Source organism: Pangasianodon hypophthalmus, chromosome 19 (genome assembly GCF_027358585.1).
Source record: "Pangasianodon hypophthalmus isolate fPanHyp1 chromosome 19, fPanHyp1.pri, whole genome shotgun sequence".
NCBI lineage: Eukaryota > Metazoa > Chordata > Actinopteri > Siluriformes > Pangasiidae > Pangasianodon > Pangasianodon hypophthalmus.
This window is the reverse complement of record NC_069728.1, coordinates 3,292,877-3,319,103: the sequence shown is the minus strand read 5'-3', so window position 1 is coordinate 3,319,103 and position 26,227 is coordinate 3,292,877. Positions and strand designations below refer to the sequence as shown.

General features: G+C 40.9%; 1 protein-coding gene across 1 annotated transcript; it reads right to left on the bottom strand.

The window, feature by feature from the left end:
* Positions 1 to 735: 735 nt before the first annotated feature.
* Positions 736 to 25,214, bottom strand: kifap3a (kinesin-associated protein 3a). The gene is made up of 20 exons (XM_026946918.3): positions 25,032 to 25,214; positions 22,277 to 22,408; positions 21,381 to 21,526; positions 21,188 to 21,246; positions 19,256 to 19,397; positions 16,108 to 16,207; positions 15,608 to 15,732; positions 14,790 to 14,888; positions 14,530 to 14,708; positions 13,278 to 13,440; positions 8,603 to 8,703; positions 7,703 to 7,811; positions 7,459 to 7,571; positions 7,184 to 7,349; positions 6,861 to 6,986; positions 6,676 to 6,774; positions 6,505 to 6,590; positions 5,231 to 5,417; positions 4,954 to 5,047; positions 736 to 1,738 (listed from the first exon to the last, which is right to left on the bottom strand). Exons 1-20 carry the CDS (start codon positions 25,061 to 25,063, stop codon positions 1,627 to 1,629), a joined length of 2,370 nt encoding a protein of 789 aa, XP_026802719.1. The 5' UTR covers positions 25,064 to 25,214; the 3' UTR covers positions 736 to 1,626.
* Positions 25,215 to 26,227: the final 1,013 nt, after the last annotated feature.

The following is a 26,227-nucleotide window of genomic DNA, read 5'->3' as shown; positions in this document are numbered from 1 at the left end:
AACAATAATATCAGTTATGAACTAGTCTTTATATGCTGATGAAGAAAAATAGTTCATAATGTTGTTTAGCAAATTTTGAGGTGTACATATCCCCTAAGATACATGGCCAGATTAGGGGAAGTAAAAATGTTAATCCACAATAGAGTTTAAATCACTAAATCTGCACAAACGCACTCAGCTCCATTAAGCCCTCTAAATAAAATACAGACAGAGTAATAGAGTTTCTATATTCTTGGCTATTAGAAGCCTGAGTAATTTTAAGGTGTTGTAATTGAATCAGGCCCTGAGATGGACTGGGGTCCCAGCCAGGGTGTATTCATGCGAATCCTCAGTGTTACATTTAAACAACTTTAATTCATTGCTGTTCACTTTGGCTGACCAAACAATGAGCTGGACAGGGCTCCTGACAGGGCAAATGTTAATATTTTGAAAAATGAGGAAAAAGTGAAGGCGTCTGGATACTTTCTGAATTTGCTGTATATGTGTGTTTTATAATTATGGTGCATTCCAGCCTCACGCCCAGTGTTCCTGCGATAAGCTCCGGCTCCACCACGACCCTGACCAGGATAAATCTCTCAAAGATGAGAATCTGCAAAAACACCTAACATGACTTTTTATACGTGAACACAAAGAGTGAAAACACAGCAGGTCAGACAGTACAGAGATGCTAAGGTTTATGACTGAACACTATTCCACCTTCATCGGAAACAAAGCAGACAAAAGGCAAGAACCAAATTCTGTTCGTATTTGTTTGATTTAATATTGCACCACAGAAATAATAGGCATCTTGTATAAAACAGCAGTTAAGACAGTCCTCGGGCACAAAAGACAAAGCACATACATTTAGTGTAAACTGACAATATATAAAAAAAAGAATAGAATTTGATAACATAAAATGTTATTGAAATATTTTAAATAAAAATGTCACACATACAAAATTTTTCATTTAGAAAAGCAAAACATAAAACATTAAACAGTACACAATTGTAAGCTGCCGCGCAGCTGGTCATGAGACACAGATAAAAAGCATTACGACATTTTTTTTTTTACAATTCAATAAATAAATTCAAGACCTTAGCTAGTGTCAGATATTCTCACAATTACACACCTTGGAAAGTGTCTCAAATGCCTGAGTGTTTTAGTGTGTGTGAGCTTCAGTGATGGGTGAATTCGAAGTTCAGACTGAAGTGTGCAACTAAACTACGCTGTACTCTGCCATGCAATGAATTCAAGAAATAACACCTTGCTATAGCTGCAATGAACTGGACCTCAAAACCAAACTACATGTTTAATACTTCATGCAAAAACTGTATTTTATCAGGCTCCTGTGATCTGGGTACACGTGTGTCGTCCGGGTACATGTGCCTTCGAGTTTGTCATTTCACAAGTGTATGTCAAGTACAGCAAACACACTCTAGATTAAAGGACAGACTAAATCTGTACTATATATTGATAATTGAGTATGCTTATAAATAATTTGAAACCACTGACGTCATGAAAGCTGCAAGTTATGCAAGTCCAAGTCATATTTCAGAATAAGAGTGGAACAAATAAATAATGTTAGTAGTGTTGAATCTGAGTAAATGTAACATTAACGGTGGTACATATTACTGTACTCATACTACTCTACCGTGAGGTTGAGTAGCTGTAGTAGTGTTGCTCATCGGGCCGGAAGCCGTAGGCTGTAGCAGGCCGCATGGGTCCCCCTGGCCCCTGACCATATCTCTCGGAGACAGCACTGAAGGAACAAAAGCAGCCAGACAGTTGAGTCAGCCAGTGGCACCATCTACTACAGTTCTCACTAATGAGTAAGTATGTGAGTTACTAATATTAGCCTAGATTAAAAATGTTGCATTTTGCTTATGCCAATACAAACAGGCTTGATATTTGGAAACCAGCATGCCTGTTTATCTTAATCTGTGATACGCCACACCAAAGTGCTTCACCACTAGATGGCACTGCAGGTCTGCTAAAAAGAACACAAAGGCACCCGGGTCTATCCATATTTCTTACAGAGCCAGGCAACGAGTCTGTGGCAAACAGGGGAATGCCAACGAAACTTCCAAAAAGAAAACCGGGGGAATAAATCAGACTGAGAAAACCTCTATGGTACCCCAAACACTCTGGCCTGTTCTTGGGCCTGACGATGAAACGCTGCTTGGTTACATTACAGCCAGATTGCAGTATTATACATACAGCCTAATAATGGTGGGAACTGTGACCTCTTGTTTTATCCCATAAGCAAATTTTTAGATAAATAAATAAATGTCTGATTGAGAACCAAGTAACTGATCAATAAACCTTGAGCGTCTTGAGCACAGAAAGATCTGTGAGGTGCCTTTGAGTGAACGCCACCTTCACCTCTGCGTCCTCTCGTTCCACCCCCCTTCCCTCCTGTCTCAGCCTGAGCACTAGCTCGCCTCACTGTTCTCTTAAAATATGAGCTGTTTGCTTTGCCCCTACCAGCTCCCATAATGCAGTGTTGTTTTTAGCACAAATCACTTCCATGAGAGCATGCGTCAGACGATTTTCGTTTAGCGACCACCTCCCGGTTTTCGCTCGGCTAAAAATATTGTCTTTTTTCAGGAAGAATCATGGCTATCAGGGGAAGAGTTTGATTAAATAGCTGAACAGGGTACAGCGCAGAGGCAGGGTTGTGAGAATCCCAGTGCTCAGACCTTAATGGGAGTTCTAATAAGAGATGTTCATGTAGCTAAATAAACTCTACTTCAGTGATGACCTTGGAATCAGCCACCTTCTTTCTTCAGGCTCGTTTCCAGCCATCTCGAGTTTCACAAGGATGTCTGGACATAGTACATTTTCACTATGGAACACTGTGATTTATGGTGTTCAACTACTGTAAAACTCACCTTGGCATATGCGGGTAGTAAACTACTTGGCGAGAAGATTTACTATTACTTTAGATCCTAAGTTTGACTCAAGGTAAATGCATCACCTTCTAGGGAATAGTGCAGATGACTCCGGATTAATAGTTTCAGTATATCCTTGTAATGCTGTTGGAAAATCATTGTTATACCAATATATATTATACCCATATTTTACATATTTTATACCCATATTTATAGCCATATATTGTTATACCAATATTTTACCCAATATTAGCTAAATCATGTAACGTCTTATTCTGAAATTGATTCTGTATGCAATGTTTGTATGGGGGTTGTGGGAGGCAGGTATTTCATCTGCTAAGACAGTCAAGGGCTTAAGGATAAGTCAAGTAAGGAGACTCAACCAAAAGACATTACTCTAGATAGAAATGATGAATCGAAGTGCTAAAGGTAGACCCATGAGTATCATGGATCAATCACCAGGTATCTTACATAATTCCAAACAAAGTGGAAAAATGTGTCTTAAGTGAGATGACTTGTGCAAACTATGCCTTTGGGAAGATTTTCTACACATCCAGCATTACCCATTTCATCACTCAGCTCCTTTCCCATGGGCAGACAGCAGGAGTGGAATCTGGAGTGGGATGTAGGCAGACAAAAGGCTCCAGTGTTTCCAGTCAGGACCAAGAAGTGCGAGGCTGTTAAACACGCACATGGAGACCTCTTAACACGAGCCTTTCCCTGTTCCTATCTGCTTCAACACTTTGATCTTTAGCCTGTCACTACTCAGACTGTCCTGATTTTACCGTTCCTCTAAATCAGTGCACGATCCTCATCTCTGCTCACTTTTTAAAAATTGCTCTTGATTGGGTGACTGTAAAGTCTCTCTCTCGTGCTGTGCAGGTCTGGTCTTTTTGTTTATAGCCCTCACAAGAATTCAAAGGAATCGTGATAGCCAGCCTGCTGGAATTCACATATTGACTAGACGACATTAAAACCAGTTCTGAGCTTGCTGTTCCTTTACTACTTTGTGAACATTCTGTGTGTAATCTACAACTGCTTACAGATTTCTTTAACCTCTGAATTACCCGCTAGGGTCTATTTCAATCCTGTTCATCAGTTGTAACGAGGCAGCCTAATGTAGCAAGTGAAGAACCGCACTGCACTACTTGTACGAATAATAGCGAGTGTATTAAAGCCATTCCCATTCTGTCTGGCTGTGTGCTCCCTGCAGGCTGGGTTTCATTATTGTGTTAACCTAGATCTCTCGGACCACTCTGACCAAATGAAAACCAAACTCTCTGGCTGCTTAATTCCCTGTGCTCTCTCGGTGGGTTTTACAGCTATCGCTTACAAAGAGTGGTGAAAAAACACCCTTCTTCCTCTGTACTCACTTGCTCCTTCGATTTTAACAGTCCCTCTCCTCCAAGCCCCCATCTGTGTATGTGTGTGTGTGTGTGTGTGTGTGTGTGTGTGTCTCTCTCTCTCTCTCTCTCTCTCTCTCTCTCTCTCTCTCTATTGCATGTAATGCTTGTCTTTAAACTCCTGATTCAGTTAAGAGCTTGTTCTGTACACCATAGCCAACAACAACAGATAAATAGTGAGTACCTCGACACGTCTCAGGAGCGTCAGCTAATAAAAATAACCACCTTCTTTACTGAATTTATCCCTTATGTTTGTTGGATTGTGGTTTCTTGGGAAACAAAAGATCTTATTAGAGTGCCATCACACAGGGGGGTGTAAATCCATAAATCAAATCATCGGTTTGTGCTTCGCAAAGCTGTCATGACAGCAGGAAACGGAGCATGGGGGCTGATCTGCAGAGTGTTGGAAGAGCGAAATGTGTGTTTTTTCCCCGCACACTACAGCTATTGCTGTTGGAGGGAGTGGTGGTGCAAGCAGGGAAGCAAGGGGGTGGGGGGCGATGAACTGACACAGAGTGTTTGAGATGTGCTCTGCTAAAAACAACAGAACACACTAGCGCTGATATGTGCTTGCTTCATGGCTTATAAGTAAGTAAAGAAAATGTGTATGTCCCTGAATGACCTAAAGTTGATCGAGAACACAAGGCTAGGTATCTGTCATTTAAAAGTTGTGTATGTACCTGCCAGGGAAACCCTGTGCTGCGACATAGTCTCCATTTTGAAAGTCTGTAAAGAAGTCTGGACTGATGGCAGCATCTGCTGGGATTAATCCATCTACAGGGAAATACATTAGGCAGACTTTTAGTACTACTGTGGTCAATCATCATTATGGAAATAGAAATGAATCAGATAACTCAAAGGGACATTCCTACATTTCATATAATCGTCATACAGTGATTCCGTTATAGCATTAATAGATTTGGATTTGAATGGAATGGATTTGGCTGGCTTTGTGACCTGCGCTGTAGAAGAGATCGGGCCGCTCCAGAATGTCCGCTCCCTGTAAAAAGGGCTCTCCTTCATCGCCGTACAAGAAGGGTTCCACTTCATCCATCTGCCGATTCTCAACCATCTCCAGCCACTGAGAGTTGTGCCAGCGGAACTTCTCGTTTTGGATCTTCCTCCCCCATTCTTCATCATACTCCTGTGCAGAGAAGGCGAAAGAACCATAATTCTACAAATCCTGGGATGTCGATAATGACAAATGAAAGTAATGAGTGCTACTGGGGTCCAGCCAGCATAGACCTATTAATGCTACTTTTAACATCCACATTAGCATGCATAGGGCCAAGCAGTTAACAGGGCAAATGTTTGTGTAGGATCTCCAAACATGGCCAGGTTCCACTGAGCTCCGTGCACCGAGACCAGCTGATTAATCATCCAAGCCCAAAGCTGAGGCTGGTGGATGTGAATGGCTACCTGAGGCTCAGGGCTTAAAAAGACCTATTATCACAAAACAGGCCAAACTGACATTTTTTGTCAGGGTACAAATAAATCAAATGTGAAACAACTGTCTGACTTATGACAGGGAAGAGCTTTTATGGCTTGGATAATTAATTTTATTGCAACAGAGCTCATGACGTTTCTGAAGTTCTGATAACAGTGGATATGAACCAGGGTCCTGAGTGTTTTATAACAAGTTTTTAAAAACATTTAAGCATATCCTGAAAGAGTAAGGAAAATGAATTATAAAGGAATAAATTGCTTAAGGAGACAAACGAGATAGTGAAGAGAAGGAGAAGAGTTAAGACATTAGTAACAATAACAACAAGAACAAGAAAAATAAGGAAGAACAGAGCAGATAAGGTCTTGCAAAAACTTAAAACCAAACTTTCAATTTGCCAACAAAAACCTACAAAAATTAGAAAGAGCAGGGGTGAGTGTGTGTGGTATTTAGCAGACCTGTGTTCTGTCCTCTATACCTATCTGAGTCTAACCAGACACCTCTAGCCTCTTTGATGTGGCTCCCAGCTTTAATAGCTCTGCCTGATCAGTTGTATAGAACACTTCCCCTGGCCTCCAAAAGAAACCTGGGATAATGGAGACCTAATTACATTAATCTGAGGCCTGGCAACGATCAGTCTGCAAGTAATGTCCACGGCAAATCCACAGCCAAGCCAACGCTGCCATAACTAACAACGTTAAACTAACATCATTATTCTGGGGGATCTAGAAAGGTTAAAGCTGGATAGGAAAGGAAATCAAGTAATACTAAGTAAATAAACACCTACAGCGATAATATCCAGTGTGTTGTCACACACTTTGCAGATTTCAGCGTTCTTGTCGTGCATCAGGTCGATGAGGTAAGCTGGAGCTTCTACAGAACAGAGTTAAGGTAAAGGACATAAGAAAGACTCTGCATATAAGAGATGCGAGAGCTCAGACAGAAGAATAAAGGATACGAGTCTCCTTTATAATGACGTCTCGAGTGGCCTGGTGAAACACCATCTGGTAGAAGACGTATACGATTTGACAAACAAATTCATCATCCTCTTGTTGGGCTGCAAAAAGATAAAGAACTGAGATGAGAATTCTCGTAAAATGATGAAAGATTTTCTAAGATATGGCTATCATGGTTATACCCTACCATTGAGTAGCTCTATAAGAGCAGGGATGATGCCTGACTTGGCTAACATGGCGGCGCAGGAGTCGTCCATAGAGACCGTGCCAATCATTATCACCACCTCCAGCACAAGGTCATCTTCTGCAGAACCTGGAGGTCACAGATAATGGCCACAAGGTTAGCGGTGGTGCTGTTCACAAGACTTTTTATCTGCATTAATATAAACGTTTTTATACTGATGAATCACATCTTAATATTAGTATCAATGCTTGGACTCATCAAGCCATCTCACTGCACCGCTATTCCACAGGACTTCTGTGATGCTGTGAGATGGGTGCCTAGCTCACCAGGTTTGAGGTGGTCTTTGAGAAAGGGTACTAGGTTGTATTCTTTAAGCACCAGCTCCCAGTCCAGATCAGGGATGGTGAGGTTAGCCAGTGTGCCCAAACACTCGATCACGAATTCCTCGTCCTCATTCTGACCAATCTGAGCTGCAAAGTCTCCAACATAATCCTGCACGAAAACAGTCAAGCACTGTTGGAACAACAACCAATGAACTGGCTCAACTTAACTGAGAACATCCATGAGGACAGATGTGGGTTGTGTCTGTGTTATCACTCACAATGAATAAGTTCTTGGAAGGTCCATCGTGCTGGGAGATGTTCCGGATCATCTTCATCATCAGTGGATCCTTCAGCTTGAATGCTCTCTTCATCAGCATCTTCAGTCCATTACCTAGATAAGAAGACACTAGGTACTGTACAGCCCCCAGGACTATATATATATATATATATATATATATATATATATATATATGGATATGTATGTAAATGTATGTATGTATGTAAATGTACACATGCCCTAACCTTCACAAATGAGCTGTGCATTTCTCTTGTTGGCTGCCAGATTGATGCAGAAGGAGATGAGCTCCGGGTCTACCCCCTCCTCACCGCAATCAAACAACATCTTCATCACCTGTCAATCATCAAAGTGCATACACAATCAGCAGTATGCCATAATAAGGATTAAATATGCACCTAATCCAAACATATCAATTTTTTTTTAGGAAACCTCATGAGTTTAAGCAAAGCACCCAAGACATACAATTAAGCTCTGGCAGGACAAAATTAATGTACTCTCTATTGGCTTTCTCAGCTCGACCTCAAGAGCAGACGTCCAGAGAACAGCTCTAATTAGCCCAGGCCTAGACAGGCAGGAGCTTAGGATTTCCCCCAAACAGTTCCTGATTTTAGAAGTGTATCCCCCATGTCACTCCTTATTAGCTCAGATGTAAAGTACATGCCCAGGACTGAACAGGAGCCCAGGGTGTGCAACTTGAAGTGAGTTTGTGTATGTGTGACGTTAACATTAAGCAGGACGGCAGGCAGGCCTGGCCAAGGCTAGTCAGCTCAGAGAGGAGGCCATGCTGTGCAATCACCCAGCTCTGGAGGATCACATAGCAGCAGCCCTGGAGCCGTAATCACACAGCGGCTAGACTTACTGGCACCTGCCCTGCTCGTGCTTCCTCACCACCCTAAAGCGCCTTTGTACATCTTAAAGGCTAAAGCATGCATAATTTGACTACAAATCCCATGCTCCCATATCCAGACCTCTAGATCTCGCCTCACGTCTTGACTGAATAAGTTGGGCAGAGTTGAATTAAAACCCAGTTGTCCACCAAACCAGTCTGCTCTGACCCATTCCATAACATTCTCATATGTTGTCCCTTTCCTCTTTGAGTTCTCTTAAAGGCGCTAAGCTCTTACCTGCGGAATACAGTCTGTGTAGGCAAACATGGACTTGAAGCGGTCATCCATGCTAATATGGTATAGTATGCGCATGGCTAAATGCTTCTGTGCTTCATCTCCTGAAACAAGCATGCAAAGACACACACACATGCAACAAAAATATTTGTGCTAATTAGAGAAAAAGCAAAACTACACTAAATAGACAACTCTTATGTTAGATTCTTTTTAATACTTTATTAGCTAAAACACATTTGTGCAACATGTATCAGGTATGATCTATTATTTTAATCATGTTAGTTAAAATGTTAGGTTAGGTTAACTTTAAATATTTATGCATAATTATCACTTTTTTCAGTTTGAAAGTGACTAATTGACATTAAAATTAGAGTGTACTGGTACATTTCAGAACCATATACTACAGCATACATCTCAGTAGAGGAATGGTATGGAAGAGAGGTAAAATGCAAACAGAGGAAAAAGTGAAACAAGACAGTGTTTCTAGAAGTGTTTCTTGTACACACATGAAGCAACGTCCAAAAAAAAGTATAAATTTGCATTTTTCTAGGGTCCTTGTGTGAGTGCGCGCACACACACACACATGCGCACACACACAAAGATTAAGGGTCAGATGTGAGGTCTCCAGCATAATCAGAGAAAGTGAGTGTGAGCGAGAGACAGAAAGAGAGAGTAGAGAGGGGGAGAGAAAGGGAAAGTGAAAGAGGGGACCAGTCGGAGCCGGTCGCAGACCCTTCAGGCTAGGTTATCTCAGCCTATTGAAGCCAGATGTTCTTTCCAAGACCCAGAAAGAAAAGGACTCCTCCATTTAATTGGCAAAAAGAAGGAAGCATAAATTTTACTGCCATTAATAACTTCAAGCCATGCTGCTCCACTCTGCCAGCAACGGCGATTGGCCTGAACATGTGCTTCTCATTAGCGAAGAGACACGCACATACACATGCACAGTAGTGCTCCGCTCGGCAGGTAGGGAGAACACAACAGTGGATCCTTTACGAGGGCTGTGGAGATCGGCCCCTATAAAAAATGTTCAAAACCCTACTGGAGCCCTGGAAAGGGAGAGGGCTGTGGGGAAAAAGCATTGTTAGAAACTAATTATGCTGTTCAGGGGCAGTTAGTGGGAGAGCAGGAGAGCTGCACTTCAATTACAAACCACCCAGTCTCCAAGAAAGTACAGAGAGGAGGCCTGCAGGCGTCAGCCTTCGTCCCTCTACTTGGCCTTTAGACGAGGATTTCAACATGGTCAGCTTTCCCACAAATAAACAGTAAATAGCTGCAGTAAACAGACTTCAAAGCCGGCCAGATTTACGAGGTGGCATTACAAAGAGTGATCCTGTGAAGTTGATGGACACAAAAAAAGGAAACAAAAGTTGAGTGAAAGAACAGCTTAAGTGAGACCTTACACAAGCAATTCTAAAGGTGTGCTCTTCTCAACTGTAAAGGAATAAAGATCACAGGATAGAGAGATAACATATAGATGGTGTGACCGCTAAATAATAATGACCAGTGTCTCCATTTAATTTTCGTCTCACTAGAAAATAGAGACCGCAGCCTACATTAACTACTTTAACACAAAGCAAAATGACCAGAAATAAATTTGCATGTTACCATGTCCTTTTCTTTTCTGTTCTTTTTCACCAGGCAATTTTATTCCCAGCACTATGCTGTAAACAACTTAAAATTATACACGGCTTGCTATACTAGCCTAGACTTTCTGTTTCATGTGTTTATTACACACAAGATCAGCCCCTGTAAAACTGTTCACTGCAGCCCTGTTTAAATGCATTTGTTTATATTTGTGGGAACTGGACGAAATGACTTCATTAGACAATAAATGCAAGAGCGGGCAGGAATACACAGGAGTCTCTGCAGGAGTGGGTGGGCACAAAATTTCTTTAAAGCTCTGCTCTGAAGTTCTAAATCGGTGGTATTTCGACCTGTTGTGTTCGTCTTTGATTTGAAAAATGAGTTAAAAGGTGAGTGATCACTGACCTCCTTCCCTTTTCCCTGTCCTGAAATTCAGAGTCAATTGCATGCTTCGAAAAGGTGCTGCATTGATAAACACTGCAGAGTACAAAATATGCTTGGTAAAGTGGATTACTGTTACCTCCTCCTCTCAGCTAAGAGATAACACACAGACAGCAGTGATGAGAGGAGGCTGAGCTGTGCTTTTTATCTTATCGCCAGGGTTGTGACCTTCGGTGTGGGCTGCTGGGATTTGTGGACTTCTCACTCTACCAGGCCAACGCAGAATAGATAAGAGATGAGATGAGTTCATCTCAGTTAATTATATTCGTCAGCCCGAGTGCCAGATGTAAGTTTAGGACAACACGCATACATTCCTCGACTTTCATATTCACACACTCACATTCTTTTCTGAAATTTAAACACAAGGGCCTTGGCTGGATGAATAGACCTTTAGCTACAGGAAGCTCTTCTGAGTGTGAGTGATCGCGTGTGCTTACGGATCTCCACAGGTAGCTAACACTGGACATCCCCCGTCCTGGAAGAACAACATTTACTTTAGGAGCGAGTGTGTTATTTTAACAAGTATATTATATTAATTATGTGGGACATAGGACACCCCCAGGACCCTTAAAACGACACATCAATGGTGCCAAAGGCAACTACGCCTGGGTATATGGATCAGGCACCAATCACACGCGATATTTCTCCTCAGGAAGTGGTTAGATTAAGAGCCGGACACAGACAGAGTCTGTTCGGTCAGCCGGTGGACTGAGGTGTTTGATGTATGCTAATGCTGTACTTTTTTTTTTTGCTAGCTATTTTGCTAGCTATTACATTATTCAACGCTCTACTAAAATTGTGCAGGGGTTAGCAGGGTTGAAAAAACAATAAGAGGTCATTAGAGATTTACAATGTCTTGTACTGTAGGACTTGCAGCTGTTTCTGTAGCAGTCCTTTAAGAGCCCCTTCCCTGACCTGACTCATAAAAATTCTACAGTACTAGAAGGACTAATCAACTACAGTGTGATGGAAAAACAGCTACACGCCATTTAAAGGTTTCATAACTATTCACCTTTGGGACTGGCACACACATAGAAGCATTAATTACACATCTCATTCATGTACATGTTATTCTATTGTCCTGTCTTTACTATAGATCTGTACTGAAAAAAATTAGGACCTGACTTACACTTGATGGCCAAAAGTATGTGGACAGCTGACCATCACACCCACATGTGGCTCTTCCCCAAACTGTTGTCTCAAAGCTGGAAGTGCAGAATTGTCTAGAAAGTCTTTAAGCTTTATGACTTCCCTTCACTGGAACTGAGAGGCTCAAACCTGTTCCAGCATGACGATGCCCCTGTGCACAAAGCGAGCTCCATGAAGACATGGTGTGTGAAGGTTGGAGTGGAAGAACTCGAGTGTCCTGCACAGAGCCCTGACCTCAACCCCACTGAACACCTTTGGGATGAACTGGAACACCGACTGAACCCCAGACCTCCTCACCAACATCAGTGTCTGATCTCACTAATGCTCTTGTAGCTGAATGAACACAAATCCCCACAGCCACACTCCAAAATCTAGTGGAAAGCCTTCCCAGAAGAGTGGAGCTTATTATAACAGAAGAAAGGGAATAAATCTTGAATGAGATGTTCAACATGCACATATGGGTGTGATGGTCAGATGTCCACATACTTTTGGCCATATAATGTATATGAACATTCTGTCACTATGTTAACAATAATAAAGTTAATAACCAATAATACCAGCAGAAAGTAGTCTTGTACATCATAAAAGATCAAATTGGCTTTACTGGTATGATAATTAAGTTCTCAAATTCAAATTAATGGCGGAAAAAAAAATCGTAAAATAATACACAAATAAAAAAAAAACCCACACTGTGCTTTTACAGTTATGGCTACAGATATCGTATCATGGCAGACTAAATAACCTCAAAATATTTTTGTAAGTGCTAATAAAAAACATCTTGTTAAATTCTGGGTGAATTATTAGTATTACACTGAATATTTCTGTTGTGCTGGTGACTCATGTGTGTGTATGTGTATGTGTATCATCATTCACAGTCTGAATGATGTACAGAAGCCAAGCTGTGCATGATTTATGAATATTAATATATAAACAGTTTAGACAGCTGAGTCAGGCCCAGATGCAAAAACAATCTACTGCATCAAGCGAATGCATCAAGCAGCCGATGTGCGTAGGCATAGACACGTATGCAGACTAACATTATTAGTTTAGTTAGTGACATAATTAATGGAGTGAGTGAATATTAAAGATAGTATGGGATGATGCATGATTGCAGCCTCACTCATTGCTGAACAAAAGAGACGCATTGTCAAAATATAGGACAGAACATAGACTAGGAATGGAGTAGTGGTCCATTTTCTGCTCCATATTCTGCATTAGATATGTTCGTTTAGTCCATCAACATGATATGATGGATGTAACTGAAGAAAAAGCACTGCAAAAATGCCTGGCTGAATAGCCATGATTTGTATCAATGAAAAACTTCTTGCAAACTTGTCTGATGAAGAAAACTGTAACATGGCCATAACTATCTTAAATCAAGATGTCTTGACTGCCAGGCTTACATAACTTCATGTGATGGTCAGGCAGAGACCGTTAGCCGGTTACTCTGTAGAAACTGAATATAAGCTGATTAGATCACGCCTACAGGGGCGGGGCATACCTAGCAGGGCGGTGAGTTTAGGCAGCAGGCCCACCTGCACCATCTTGCTGCGGAGGCCTGTGTCGAAGGAGAGGTTGAGGAGGAGACGCAGAGTGACATTCAGCAGATCCTCATGATCACAAGGGACCAGCTTAGCCAACTTCTCCACAGTGTCCGTTTCAGCCTGGAACACACACAATGCCAGGATAACACACAAGTGGGTGATGAGAGAAAGAAAGAGAGAGAGAGAGAGAGAGAGAGAGATGATGGGATAACATAAAGAGAGACAATACAGAGTGTCCCAAAAGTCTCCATATTAATTATGGGAATTAACACTTTTTTAGCAAAATGTCTTCCAAATTTTTCATACTTAGTTTATATTATATATATTTTTTCAGAAAGTCTTTAAGAATGGCTTTGACAAAAGAAGAACATATTGAAATCATTCTCATGGCCGGATCGGGAAGCTGTCGCATGTACAGGATGTTTTGTAAATAAATTTACAATTTGCTAAAAAAATGTTAATTTCCCCTATGTATGGAGACTTTTGGGACACGCTGTACAAGACAAAATATACAACTTTGGATAAGAGCTACTCACTGCTCTTTACAGCAATCATCCAGTCTGCCCCATCAGTAACAGTCTGCCTGTTTCACACTTCTCTGAGTGTGTACTCAGGTCTCGTGATGCAGCCTTGGCCTGGCTTGTTAACGCGTCTGTGGGCTACTGCAGCCGTAGCCGCAGCCACATAGACTTGAGGAAATCTGAGACCCATTACAGCCTCTCTAACCTGCTTCCAAACCAGCTTTCAATGCTAATGACTGTTACTGCAATGATTTATCGCTGCCACAGTGCACACTGAAACCATTAAAAATAAATGGGTCAAGTTGCTAACGGTTACATGCAAAGTCCATCACTGTGACACTGTGAGCATATTTAGACTACAGAAGATGACTCCATTCTAACTTAAAGTTTTTAACACAACATGAAATGGGATTTCTGGTCAATAATTAGCCTGTGATTAGAAAAGGGGTGAAATGTAGAGAGCAGCTTTTAGTCCAGGCTTCTAATATTCTTACAGAAAAGCAGGAATCAATTTTAGTTTCAATTTACTAAATCTAACACTGATCTATTTAAGAACAATCAGTCTGTAGTTGAAAATTCGCTAACTTACATAAGAAGGAACAAGATAAGTGATACAACTCATATGGGATGGACATGTAACTTAAAACCAGGATACAGAAGTGTGTGTGTGCGCATGTGTGTGTCTCACCATATCGTTCTTGTTCTCCAGGAAGATGCTGAGCTTCTTGAGAAAGGACACGACGAGCACCAGGAGCTCCTCGCTTTCCCGGTCCAGGGTTTTCACCAGCAGGTGCACGATATTTTTGTTCCTCATCTTCAGCTCTATGCGCGTGTCCTCAGACAGGTTCAGCAGTAGATACAGAGCCACTGTCAGGGAAATGATAAAAACATAACTTCGCCAACCTCCATCTCCATGTACATACTGTACATACAGGTCTGATGCATTACCTCTCAGCAGCTGTTCCTGCTTGATCAGCAGGCCGTGGTACTTCTTCAGTGCTTTCTCATACTCTTTCTTCAGATTTTGGTTCTCTGGGTCTTCCTCCCGTTCAAGCAGTCAAGGACTTTTAACACGACTCTGCATTTCATTCGCTCGAATTTCATTTGGTTTATTGAAACTTTTGGAAACATTAGGAGGTAGAGGGCTGCCACGTTATAAAAGGGAAGACAGAAATCAAAATATAATGCAGAAATAAGACTGATAAAACAAAATCAAAAGCATTTTGTAACATGGCAAGTAACAAGTAATCAAAAGCTAGGGATTTGTTTTCAACTGTTTATATATTCCAGGTATACAGAGGCCATCTTTCCTGAATCAGAATGAACTGGAGGCAAATCTAGTGCAACTAAATGTGTTTTGTTCAGGTATTTTATATATATAATGTATTGACCTGTTGATAGTGATACATGCAGGGCTTCTAAATAGACAGGTATTAACTGAGGTCTGTATAACTTAGAGAAGTGCTTTATTATAATTTGTCCATCTATTTCTTTTTCTTAATAATTTTAGCTAGCATTTTTCTCTTCATACGAACAAATTTCAACTTTACCAAGTTTTTATTCAACTCCAAATCCTTTAATGGGATATATATCCCATGACGGCATCACTAAGATTTGTTATTTTATAGACATTTGTCTTAAGAACATGGTGTTCTGTTTAAAATTACACAATAAAGCACCTCTGACCATTGACCCGACTTAACCACTTGACCCCTGTATGACTCCTGACTCCCTTTTACCTCTGATCAGCCACGCAGAAAGGATATCAGCTCTCTTCTTCTTCTGCAGCTCCTCCTGCCACAGGTCGTACCTCTTCAACTCATGCTCCATGATGTTCATGCAGAGAGCGCCAATCTTATAGTGCGTGATCAGTGCATGGAACTGGATGAAACTGGGGAAGGAACGTTCACTTGTTTTGACTCTGAGACCTGGACCACGTTCAGGCATGCCAAAATAAAGCTGCAGCTAGCGCCCAACATGATCCCCAGTCTATGATGGATGTGAACCAAATCTCTTTTGCAGACCAGCAGAGAAACAATGAACTACACTAGAGCCAAGAACAACTATGGGTTTTCACAATCATCTACTCAAGCCATTACTCTAATTGGTCTTGACAGTAGGCATTATTGTGATGAAGCAATTTAGCACGATTACTAAAAAAAAAAAAAGAGAACGTAAACAAGCCTCCATAAAGACATATCATGAAAGTGGCTCCAACATTCAGACTAGAAAGTGTTAGTGGAGATTTCGATATCCTGCTTAATACCTGGAGAAACAAAAGAAGACGTAGATGATGGTGGTTGCCAAGTCTACGCTCTGCTTCCAGTCCTCCCTCAGTACTCGGGCCAGGGCTCCCAGAGCCGTCTCTGTGGAGCAGCACACACACAATACAACACTCAGCACTTACTCATTATACTCACTAATTAAACCACTGTATACACTTCATCATTTGTAGAAATATGAATTACTTAACATAGACAGAAACATAGATATTAAAAGCCTTTTATGGATTAGTTATGGCCGTAAAATTTGTTCAATCTCAGAAATCTCTCTCTACATAAAGGTGTAAAGCTCATGTAGACGTATATGACAACCCAAATCAAGTTCACAGCATAACGAAAGTGGCTTCAATACTGTCATATAAAAATAATCTAGGATTAAAACTTACTTATAGACTGCTAAACATTTCCTGTACCTGATAAAACAAAGTGAATAAAACAGTACATGTGGCGTTCTGGGAAAACTCAGTGGATATGTCACTGTAACTAGATTCTGGAAAACAGCCAAAAGTTTTGACCAGAATTAAATTCTTCTGCCAATAATGAGACAACGCGGACATCTCTACCTTAAGAAAATATAAATGCATTTTACCAAAACAATGTGGAAATTTTGGCTACTTTCTAACCTTGCCAAAGATTATGTCAGGAAAAGCACCAGTTTAACAAAAGCAGGGGTGAATGCAGTCAGTCTGTCTAAAGCTGTCTAAAAGCTAACCAAACCTCGCTTTTCTCACAATCTGATTAAGTTTTTGAATAGCTGCCCGCCTCAGAGAAATAGAAATAAGCCTAATCAGATACGTTTGTGATCAGATACTGACTCAAAATGTCATTCTGTCATCAAAACAGAGAAAAAGATTATTTCCTCACTAAATAAACAGAGATCGGTAGAGTAAAGAGTGAAGAGATGACGATGAGGATGACGTTTAAACATGACGTTTAAAGTGTCTTTTACCTCAGGTGATGAGACAGAAACTGCTTTCCAACTGTAAACTTGTAATTCTTAAAAATTTCAAAGGAATTTTTAGTAGCAGGTTATAAATGCAGAGAAATGCAATGCATCGTTCGGTAAAAATGGAATCACTTTTGGTGGTTAGCAGCCTTTAAAAGCTCTAATTTTACTTGTGGAGATATATGCAAAAGAGAACCATGTAGCCTGTAGTTTACAGAACTACATATAGTCAAAAATCTGACCATGTGAAGGGTTTTCCCAGACCGATACACAAATATGTGTGACAGCTGAAAGAGCATCAGGAACATTAACATAGAGCAGTAAGGGAAAGTTAAGGAAATGTTTGTAACAGTACCACGGCTGAGTTGAAGTGAAGAACCAGGGTTAGAACATGGAAAGTGAGGCACGCTTTGCTGTGAGCAGAAAAAATGCCAGAGGGAGGGTGAACTAAACACAAGGGAAACGATGGAAGAGGGGTTAAAGCAACAGAGAGAGAGACAGAGTGTGTGTTACAGAGAAGAGAAGAAGGGTCAGAGGACCCAGGAGCTATGGGCCGCGGGAGGAGGAGAGGTCGCGTCTCATGCGGCATGAGAAATGAGACTTCCTCTGTGAGCGGACATGCGCGTTGTGCTGCAGCATGTGGCCCCTGGACCCTCTCGTTTCCGTATGACCCCGTTGTGACTCTGTTAGAGCCCCATCACCATTTCCAAACACAGTAACGCTAATGACTTCTGACAGGTTTATGAAGGATCTAATGCATTGTGACAGAAGAGATGGACACTGGACGTGTGGTTTTGAGCACCGTCGGCTGACAGAGAACACAGCTGGGAAATATTCTGTGAAAAGGGATAGTCTATGTATGCACACATAAAAGAGGGATGTCACATAAATGCCACGAAGCTTCCTGATTTGTGAATTATGGTTTCAGCACAGGGCACCATGAAACAGTCTTGAAAACAGTTACACGTTTTAAACCAGGGATAATTATATCAGAAACAAGTGCTGTGTCTCCCCTAACAAACATTTCTATTAGTAAGTGGCATTGGTCGGTTGGTTGAATAATATTTGAGCTCCTTACACTCACTCACTAGCAACACTCGTCATTTAATTCTCAGTCTTAGCTTGTGTAAAGAGACACAAAGCAGAACTGACTGGTCTATTGGGGTTCAACTAAAAAAGTATTTAAAAAATAAATAAATAAAATAATAAAACCCTCTCAGGGTTTCTCAAGGACCCTCTCGGCACAGCTTTATTTTCTAAACAAAATCCAACTATTCAAATACTTGGATCATTCTTTAAGTATGTGCAATAATACTTTGGCTATTTCTTGGAGCTATTTATTATCTTGAACTGTCAACACACAGAAAACACATTTTGATTTGGCATTATTTAAATGCCTACTTGTTTAAGGTTTGATTCAAGTGAACCAGGTAATTGGTAAAGGAATGACTGCTTGTGATTTCCACCAATAAAAAGCTTTTTCCCCCAAAATAGCAAACATCCTGCTTATGCTATGATACACAAACCCCACTTTGAGTATCATATATTATAGTATACATCTTTCTTTCATATCAACTTGAAAAGTGCTCTATGCTCAAAAAGTCAATGTGTTTAATATCTAGCCATTCACTAAAAACACAGATGTTTTTTTCCTCCACCTCCAAGCTGGACACAGTGTGTATTTAATGGTTAACCCTGGGAATCTAACTCTGATGGTTGAACATATTTCTATACATACACTAATAAAATGACAATGCTGCTATATGGCTGTAAATTTCCAGAAGTTAACATTGCTAGACAGTCAGTTAAACCAGACATTATACATCAGTTGGATCACTTAATTTAGTTAAGTAAGTCTGATTTTTTTTCCAAAAGGTTCTTGCTCTTGGAGATTTCAATCTCAGAGACTGAGGTGGATATGTGATGAAAATCTGCTTTCAGAAACACATCCTAGTGAATGTATAAAAACTCCAAAAATCCAGACTTTGTGTGTGCAGTTATGTGAGGACTTCAACTCGAGTTATATCCTTAAACTACCCTCCTTAAACTCTTGGAACCCATCGGCTCACTATCTCACCATTTAAGTACACACCATTAATGTAACTGGTTTCACTGTACTAAGTCATTTGGCAAGGCATTTTATAGTGAACACTTTTGCTCCCCTGCGAGTTGATGTTGCTTCGTACCATTCTGAAGCAGCTCCTCCAGGTTGTCGGGATTACGGGCCAGCTGCAGAATAAGCGTGGCTCCTCTGATTTTCTCTGGAACGTCCTCGTAGAGCAGCTCCACGTAGTCATCGATGCTGTTAATATTGGCCTCCTCGTCCAGCTGCAATATCACAACAGAGCTTGCGTCACATTGCTTAATTCTCCAGAATATCACATAAGTCGCCCTGCGTTTACACTAGCAAGCAGCAAGGCAATGCAAGTTTTGTCACTTGTGGGCATGCAATGTCAAGCTTTCTTTAAAAATCCTTTTTTCTAGACATTCGCAGTAATTCACAGTTACACGACTTCTAACATCAGACAGAGAGATGGTAGAGAGCGAGCAGGCTTTGTATAACGTTTGTATTTAGCTGAAAGACCACAGAACATTAGATCCAATAACAAAACACACACCAGAAGTAACCCGGTCTGTGAGGAGGTTGACACGCTCTTGTTAAAGAGCACCAGCGAATTTATTGCAACAAATGCATTAATGCATATCCAGAGATCATTTCTGAAACAAACAGAATGCACTGCTGCTAGCGTATTTAAAAAAAAAAAAAAATTAGGAGTAGGCCATGTGCATTGAGGGCCAGGGCACCAGCTAATCAGGGTTTATTCATTCCCGTACTAAGAAAACACATCTTTGTGCTGGCCTGCATGACACAAACTCGCTCATCTACCTGATGTGGGAGGTTTACTGCTAGGCTATAAATGAGAAACAGTGAGAGTCTTTAAAGCTGAGGGGTTTTGCTCATTCACCTAATACTCAGTAAACCTCACATCGATGAGCACAATAAAGCTTTTATTCTCACTAAAACACTGCCGTCATTACTACTAGGACATGTTGTTTATAACTCACTAATCTATTTTTGGAAATGCACAAGCAAAACACCCTCACAACGTGATGCTGCCACCCCCATGCTTCACAGTTGAGATGGTGTTCTTCTGACCAAAAGCCTCACCCTTTTTCCTACATACATAGCGCTAATCATTACGGCCAAACAGTTCAATTTGTGAACACTTCTCCTGATGATCACCTGCATTCGGTTTGGCTTTTTTATACCAGTCTTAGAGTACAACAGCCTTTCAGGCCATGGTGATGTAGGACTCTCTTAATGGTACTTTGGTACTTGATGCCGCCAACTCCTTCACCATTTCCTTTGTCGTTGTTTTGGGGTTCAGTTAAAACATTCAGATCAAAGTTTTTTCATCCCTGGGAGTTATTCTGTGTCTCCTTCCTGAACAATGCCTTGTCTGTGTGGTCCAAGATTTTTATATTTGCATACATTAATTAATTAATTAATTTTTACAGATGAATATCCTGAATCCTGAATAACCTTCAGTTGTTTGGATATTGGATATTCCTCCTAAGGAGGAATCAGACTATTTTTCTGAGGTCTTGGCTGAGTTGCTTGTATTTTCCAGGGGTATCAAGGGCAAAAAGGCACAGTCTCTAAAAGCGGGCCCTTATATAGCCACAGGTGAACTCCTAATTCACTCCTAATTACGACAACTGGCCAATCAGAGGTTTCTAAAATCATTCCATCAATTACTGGAATCTTCCAGACTGTTTAAAGAGAGAGTCACCATGGTGTATGTAAACTTCTGCCCCACTGGAATTCTGATATTGTGAATTAAAGCTGAAATAAACCTGTCTCTAACTGATTGTTTTAAAATTACGTCTGATGTGAACTAAGTAGATGCCCTAATTAACTTGCTAAAAGAAATGTGTGGAGTTGCCAAAAAATGGAGATTGAATATGTTTAGCTTAGGTGTCTGTAAACTTTTGGCCTCAACTGTAAATTGTGTAAAACACTATTATTCAGTAATGTACTGACCAGATTGAAAATATGAAGAAGAGTGACAGAATGAATTATGTAGTGATGAAGTTAGATGGTGTCACTGCTATACCTCCATGCCTTCAAACGGAGCAGGATCTCTTGGCTTTATCTGCTTCTTCTCTTTTTTCTCTGTAGATTAGAAACAACAAAGAATGCTCAGTTATACTTACCTCTGGACTTACTTTATCACAAGCAAATTAAACATCTATCGTCACTAATCCTCCAGTGGAACAGGAATAAGAACTCCACGTGTTCCTTCATACCTGTAGGCGACTTGCGGTTCTGCAGGTAGAAGAGCAGTCGCTCCACTTCCGGGAGCTTGGATGGTGAAATGAGCTTGCATTCCTCCACCACTTTCCGTGCTAATGACCCAATATCCGTGCTGGCATTAAGGCTTTTCAGACGAACACTGTGAGAAGGAATGTTTGTGTTCATTTAATATGGCATTTTCCACCACTGTCTCAGATTTTGATTAATTTTTTCACCATTTGTTAGTATATGCATGAGAACAATAGATAGATAGATAGATAGTTAGATAGATAGAGTCAGCTCTTACTCGTTAGAAAATGGCGTCCATTTCAAAATTTGGCCCAGACACACTTTGTAACATATACCATGCCCCCTTTTTGAGGCAATTTCCGCTTAATATCTCACAAAGTATACATGCTATGAAGATAGCATGTGGATGATGCTTCAAATTTTATGAAACCTTTAGCTTCAGTTCATCTTACGAATAAGTAAAAATTGTGTATGTGTGTGTTTTTGCCATTTATAATTCAAATCATTACACATATACCAAGTGTGATTACAAATTCTGATTATACATCAAATATTACACAAATATACCAAGGTACATCTTCGTAACATCACTACTTTGTGGGTTAAGGGAAAAATTGTTTCAAAAAAAGGGGGCGTGGCGCGCCCATGTCACAAAGTGTGTCTGGGGCAAGTTTGAAAATGGCTGCCATTTCATTACAAGTGAGAGTTGACTCAAAAAAAAATCTTGAGTTTTTTTTTTTTTTTGTCATGCATGATGGTTAAAAAAAAAAAAAAAATCTGAAAACTCTGTGATGGTCTGGTTCCACCCAATGGGTTGTTTGACATGGAATCACCCTAATGAATTTACATACAACAAACTGTATTGATAGAAACGTCTTACATTTTCTGACACGCCTTGCGTTCTCCAAGCATCGGGCCTCCCATTTCTCCCATAATAGTCGCTTCCACTTCATACTGGACAACAAGGGCTTTCTCTGTAGGATGGACATCCAGACTGCCTCCCTTGACTTTCCTGGGAACCATAAACATGCTGTATGTTTACCACAGTAGGTCTACAGCTGAGCAGATATTGTTTGAGTTGTACAGAAGTGACACTGTGTCTGTCTGTGTGTGTGTGTGTGTGTGTGTGTGTGTATGTATCAGGTACAGTAGTGTTGGACAGCAATGTGACCCACTCTCTGCTGTTGTGGATAATTCAACATGGATACCCTAAAGATGTGCAAGATATGCTCAAGTTTATGGATAATCTCACCTGGGTAGCGTAGACCTGTGACCTGGGTAGCGTAGACCTAACAACTGTGATGTTCAAACAATCTTTCAACACACTTACAGCATACAGTTGTAGAAGAGTCATGATTTATAGTCACACTCTCCAGTGTCACCCAGAAGAGGTTCTCTTTTTGAGTCTGGCTCCTTGCAAGGTTTCTTCTTCATGTCATTTATAATTGGACAATTCACTGCTCAGCTGTTCCATGGCCAGGTGTGTGTTATTCCCTCATTATTTCACTTACAAGTAAGCAGATAAAAGGTCTGGAGTTTATTTGCATTTTTGAATCTGGAATTACTGTTAACTCTCAATATGAAGTCCAAAGAGCTGTCACTGCCCATGAAGCAAGCCCTCATTAGACTGAAAAAACAAAACAAGCCCTTTAGAAAGCAAACAAACAAAAAAAAATTAAGGTTGGTTAAATCAACTATTTGGTACATTCCTAAAAAGAAAGAACACACTGGGGAGCTCAGGAACACCAAAGGCCTGGAAGACCCTGGAAAACAACTGTGGTAGATGACAGAAGAATTATTTCCCTGGTGAAGAAAAACCCCTTCACAACAGTTAGCCAGATCGAGAACACCCTCCAGGAGGTAGGTGTATCAGTGTCAAAGTCAACAAGCAAGAGAAGCCTTCACCAGAGTACACACAGAGGGTTTACCACAAGCCTCAAAATCAGGAAGATCAGATTAGAGTTTAATACGGCTCTGGAAGAACATCCTATGGACAGATGAAACAAAGATCATCTTACACCAGATCGATGGGAAGAGAAGAGTATGGAGAAAGGAAGGAACTGCTCATGATCTGAAGCATAACCACATCATCTGAAGGGAATGTTCGGCTGCCAGTGGAACTGGTTCCCTTGTATTTATTGATGATGTTACAGCTGATAAAAGCAGCAGGATGAATTCTGAAGTGTATAGGGTGCATCTATATTATCTGCTCAGATTCAGCCAAATGCTTGAAAACTCATTGGACGGTGCTTCACACTGCAGATGGACACTGAGCAGAAGCATACTCCGAAAGCAACGCATGACTTTAAGGTAAAGAAGTGAAACGTCCTGAAATGGCAAAGTCAGTCACCTGACATGAATCCAGCTGAGCATGGATTTCACTTACTGAAGGTAAAACTGAAGGTAAAATGCTCGAAGAACAAGCAGGAAGTGAAGACAGCTGCAGTAGAGGCCTGGCAGAGCTTCACCAGGGAGGAAACCCTGTCTGATGATGTCTATGTGTTTCAGACTTCAGGCAGTCATCAAGGATTTGATCCATCCTGATGCCCTACTTCTGGTTGGAGTTCTCATCTGACCTTCAGGCCCCACATGGACGGCCTGAAGGTCATTGGGATTGCTGGGGATGGTGCCACTTGGGGGCCGTGGAGATGGCTTGGAGATGGCTTGGGGATCTCATATGGGGAGCTGTACTGTGATGGCTTGGGACTGCGATTGCTGTGGTGGCTTTGGGGCTGCGGTTGCCGTGAGCAGTGGATAGGTTCAACAAACCAGACTTCATGTGAAAACTGTGATGAATTTACTGGTTACACAATTGCACTATTTGTCCATGTAGTACACAGTTATAGAAGGGATTTATTCATAATCGCACTATCCGGTGTCACCCAGATGAGGATGGGTTCCCTTTTGAGTCTGGTTCCTCTCAAGGTTTCTTCCTCATGACGTCTCAGGGAGTTTTTTTCTCAACACCGTCACCTCTGGCTTTCTCATTAGGGATAAATTCTCATATTTACAATTTATTTTGATTTAATTTAATTTGAATGTATTTATTTCTGTAAAGCTGCTTTGTGACAATGTCCATTCTTAAAAGCGCTATACAAATAAAATTTAATTGACTTGAATTTGCAGCCATGTATTAAAAATGACAATTTAATTTATGATTATTGTTTTGGTCCCTTAAAAAGGGGGACACCGCATGTAAAAGTGCTGTAATTCCTACACTGTTCACCTGATTTCTGTGTAAATTCCCTCAGATTAAAGCTGAAAGGCTGCACTTTGAGCTCTTAGTCATTATTTCCTTTTAACTCCTATATACTGTGGCACAGAGCTAAAATAATAAACTTTATCAATGTCCACATATTTACAGACCTGACTGTACCTTAATCCAATAAACATGTAAATGCCCGTTCATTTAGTTATTTTATATAAATAAATATAAATGGCTGTTAAGAGCTATTTTGGTTATTTAGTTAATAACTGGTTATTTAGGATGTTATTATGAAAACATATCACCATATCAGAGCTCATGCTTTTGTCTACACTGACCTGAACATCATCAAAACAACATCTGTTAGCTTGCAATGCTAACCAAGCTAACGGAAATAAACAATAAAAACCCAGCGCGCGGACACACTCACCTTTTTAAGTATCTTACGTCATCTGCCTGCATTGTGTCTTTGCTGTTTTTCAGTATGAATATGTGACAGCTGTTTTATTTGCTTAAGTATAACATACAGTACTACCGTGACAAATGTTTACGTATGTGTTGCTAGGGTGTGTAACTCATTTCCCATCATGCACCGCGGCCTGGTTGGTCACACGGTTTCATCGCCATCTGCAGGAATGGAGACTGTCTCATGTTCAGAGCTACAGTCAGAACCGTGTGTGCAATTCACAAAACTATATTCAATGATTAAAAACTACATGATGCATAACTTTGTTGGACCTCCAGCTTGGTCTGATCAGTTACCAGTCCGAGCTGGGCAAACTGGTAGATCGGACGTGTCCAATCTTATCCGGAAAGGGCCGGTGTGGGTGCAGGGGTTCATCGGTGGTGGGATTCCAGCATCCTAAATTCACCTAAACCAATATCCACATCACAGGGGTTCAAAACATCTACATCAGACATGTCCGATCTTGTACACAGAGGGCCGGTGTGGGTTTGGGTTTTCATTCTAGTCAAGCCGGAGCTACATCTGATTCCACCTGTTTAATCAGTGGATCTTGGCTTTCAGTAGACTCAGGTGTAGCTTCTGCTTGGATGGAATGAAAACCCAAACCCACACCGGCCCTTTCCGGATAAGACTGGACACCACTGATCTACAGCCTCACCGTTACTGTCCTTCATCAGAAATATTGGCATATTTTCCAGACTATAAGACTATAAAACACACCTCCATGGATTCAAAATCTGTGTTTGGATTGATTGGACATCCCTGTAGGAGACCATCTTTCCCAGTTGGTAAAGATTCCAGCTTCCTAATTACTTAAGTTAATTGATCACAAATTGATCACTAAACCCACCATCTTAATCTTTATAAAAAATAATTGTCTATGATGTAGCATATGTAGCAGCTCAGAGTTCAGCTCTTGTTCAGCTCAGAGTGTGTTTTGGCAGCTGGTAGGTTCACGAACAAGCTGCTCCGAGACCAAACCTGCAGTCTATTGACATGACTGGGAACACTTTCAAAAATATATACACACTATATGCCCAAAAGTATGTGGACAGCTGACCATCACACCCATATGTGGTTCTTCCCCAAACTGTTGTCTCAAAGCTGGAAGTGCAGAATTGTCTAGAAAGTCTTTAAGCTTTACAGTTTCCCTTCACTGG

Coding starts and splice junctions, on each gene's coding strand:
- kifap3a (XM_026946918.3), bottom strand. CDS start 25,063: ATGCAGGCAGATGACGTAAGATACTTAAAAAG. Junction 21,247..21,380: donor GAACCGCAAGTCGCCTACAG/GTATGAAGGAAC, acceptor TCTAATCTACAG/AGAAAAAAGAGAAGAAGCAG. Junction 16,208..19,255: donor GGAGGAGCTGCTTCAGAATG/GTACGAAGCAAC, acceptor GCTGCTCCACAG/AGACGGCTCTGGGAGCCCTG.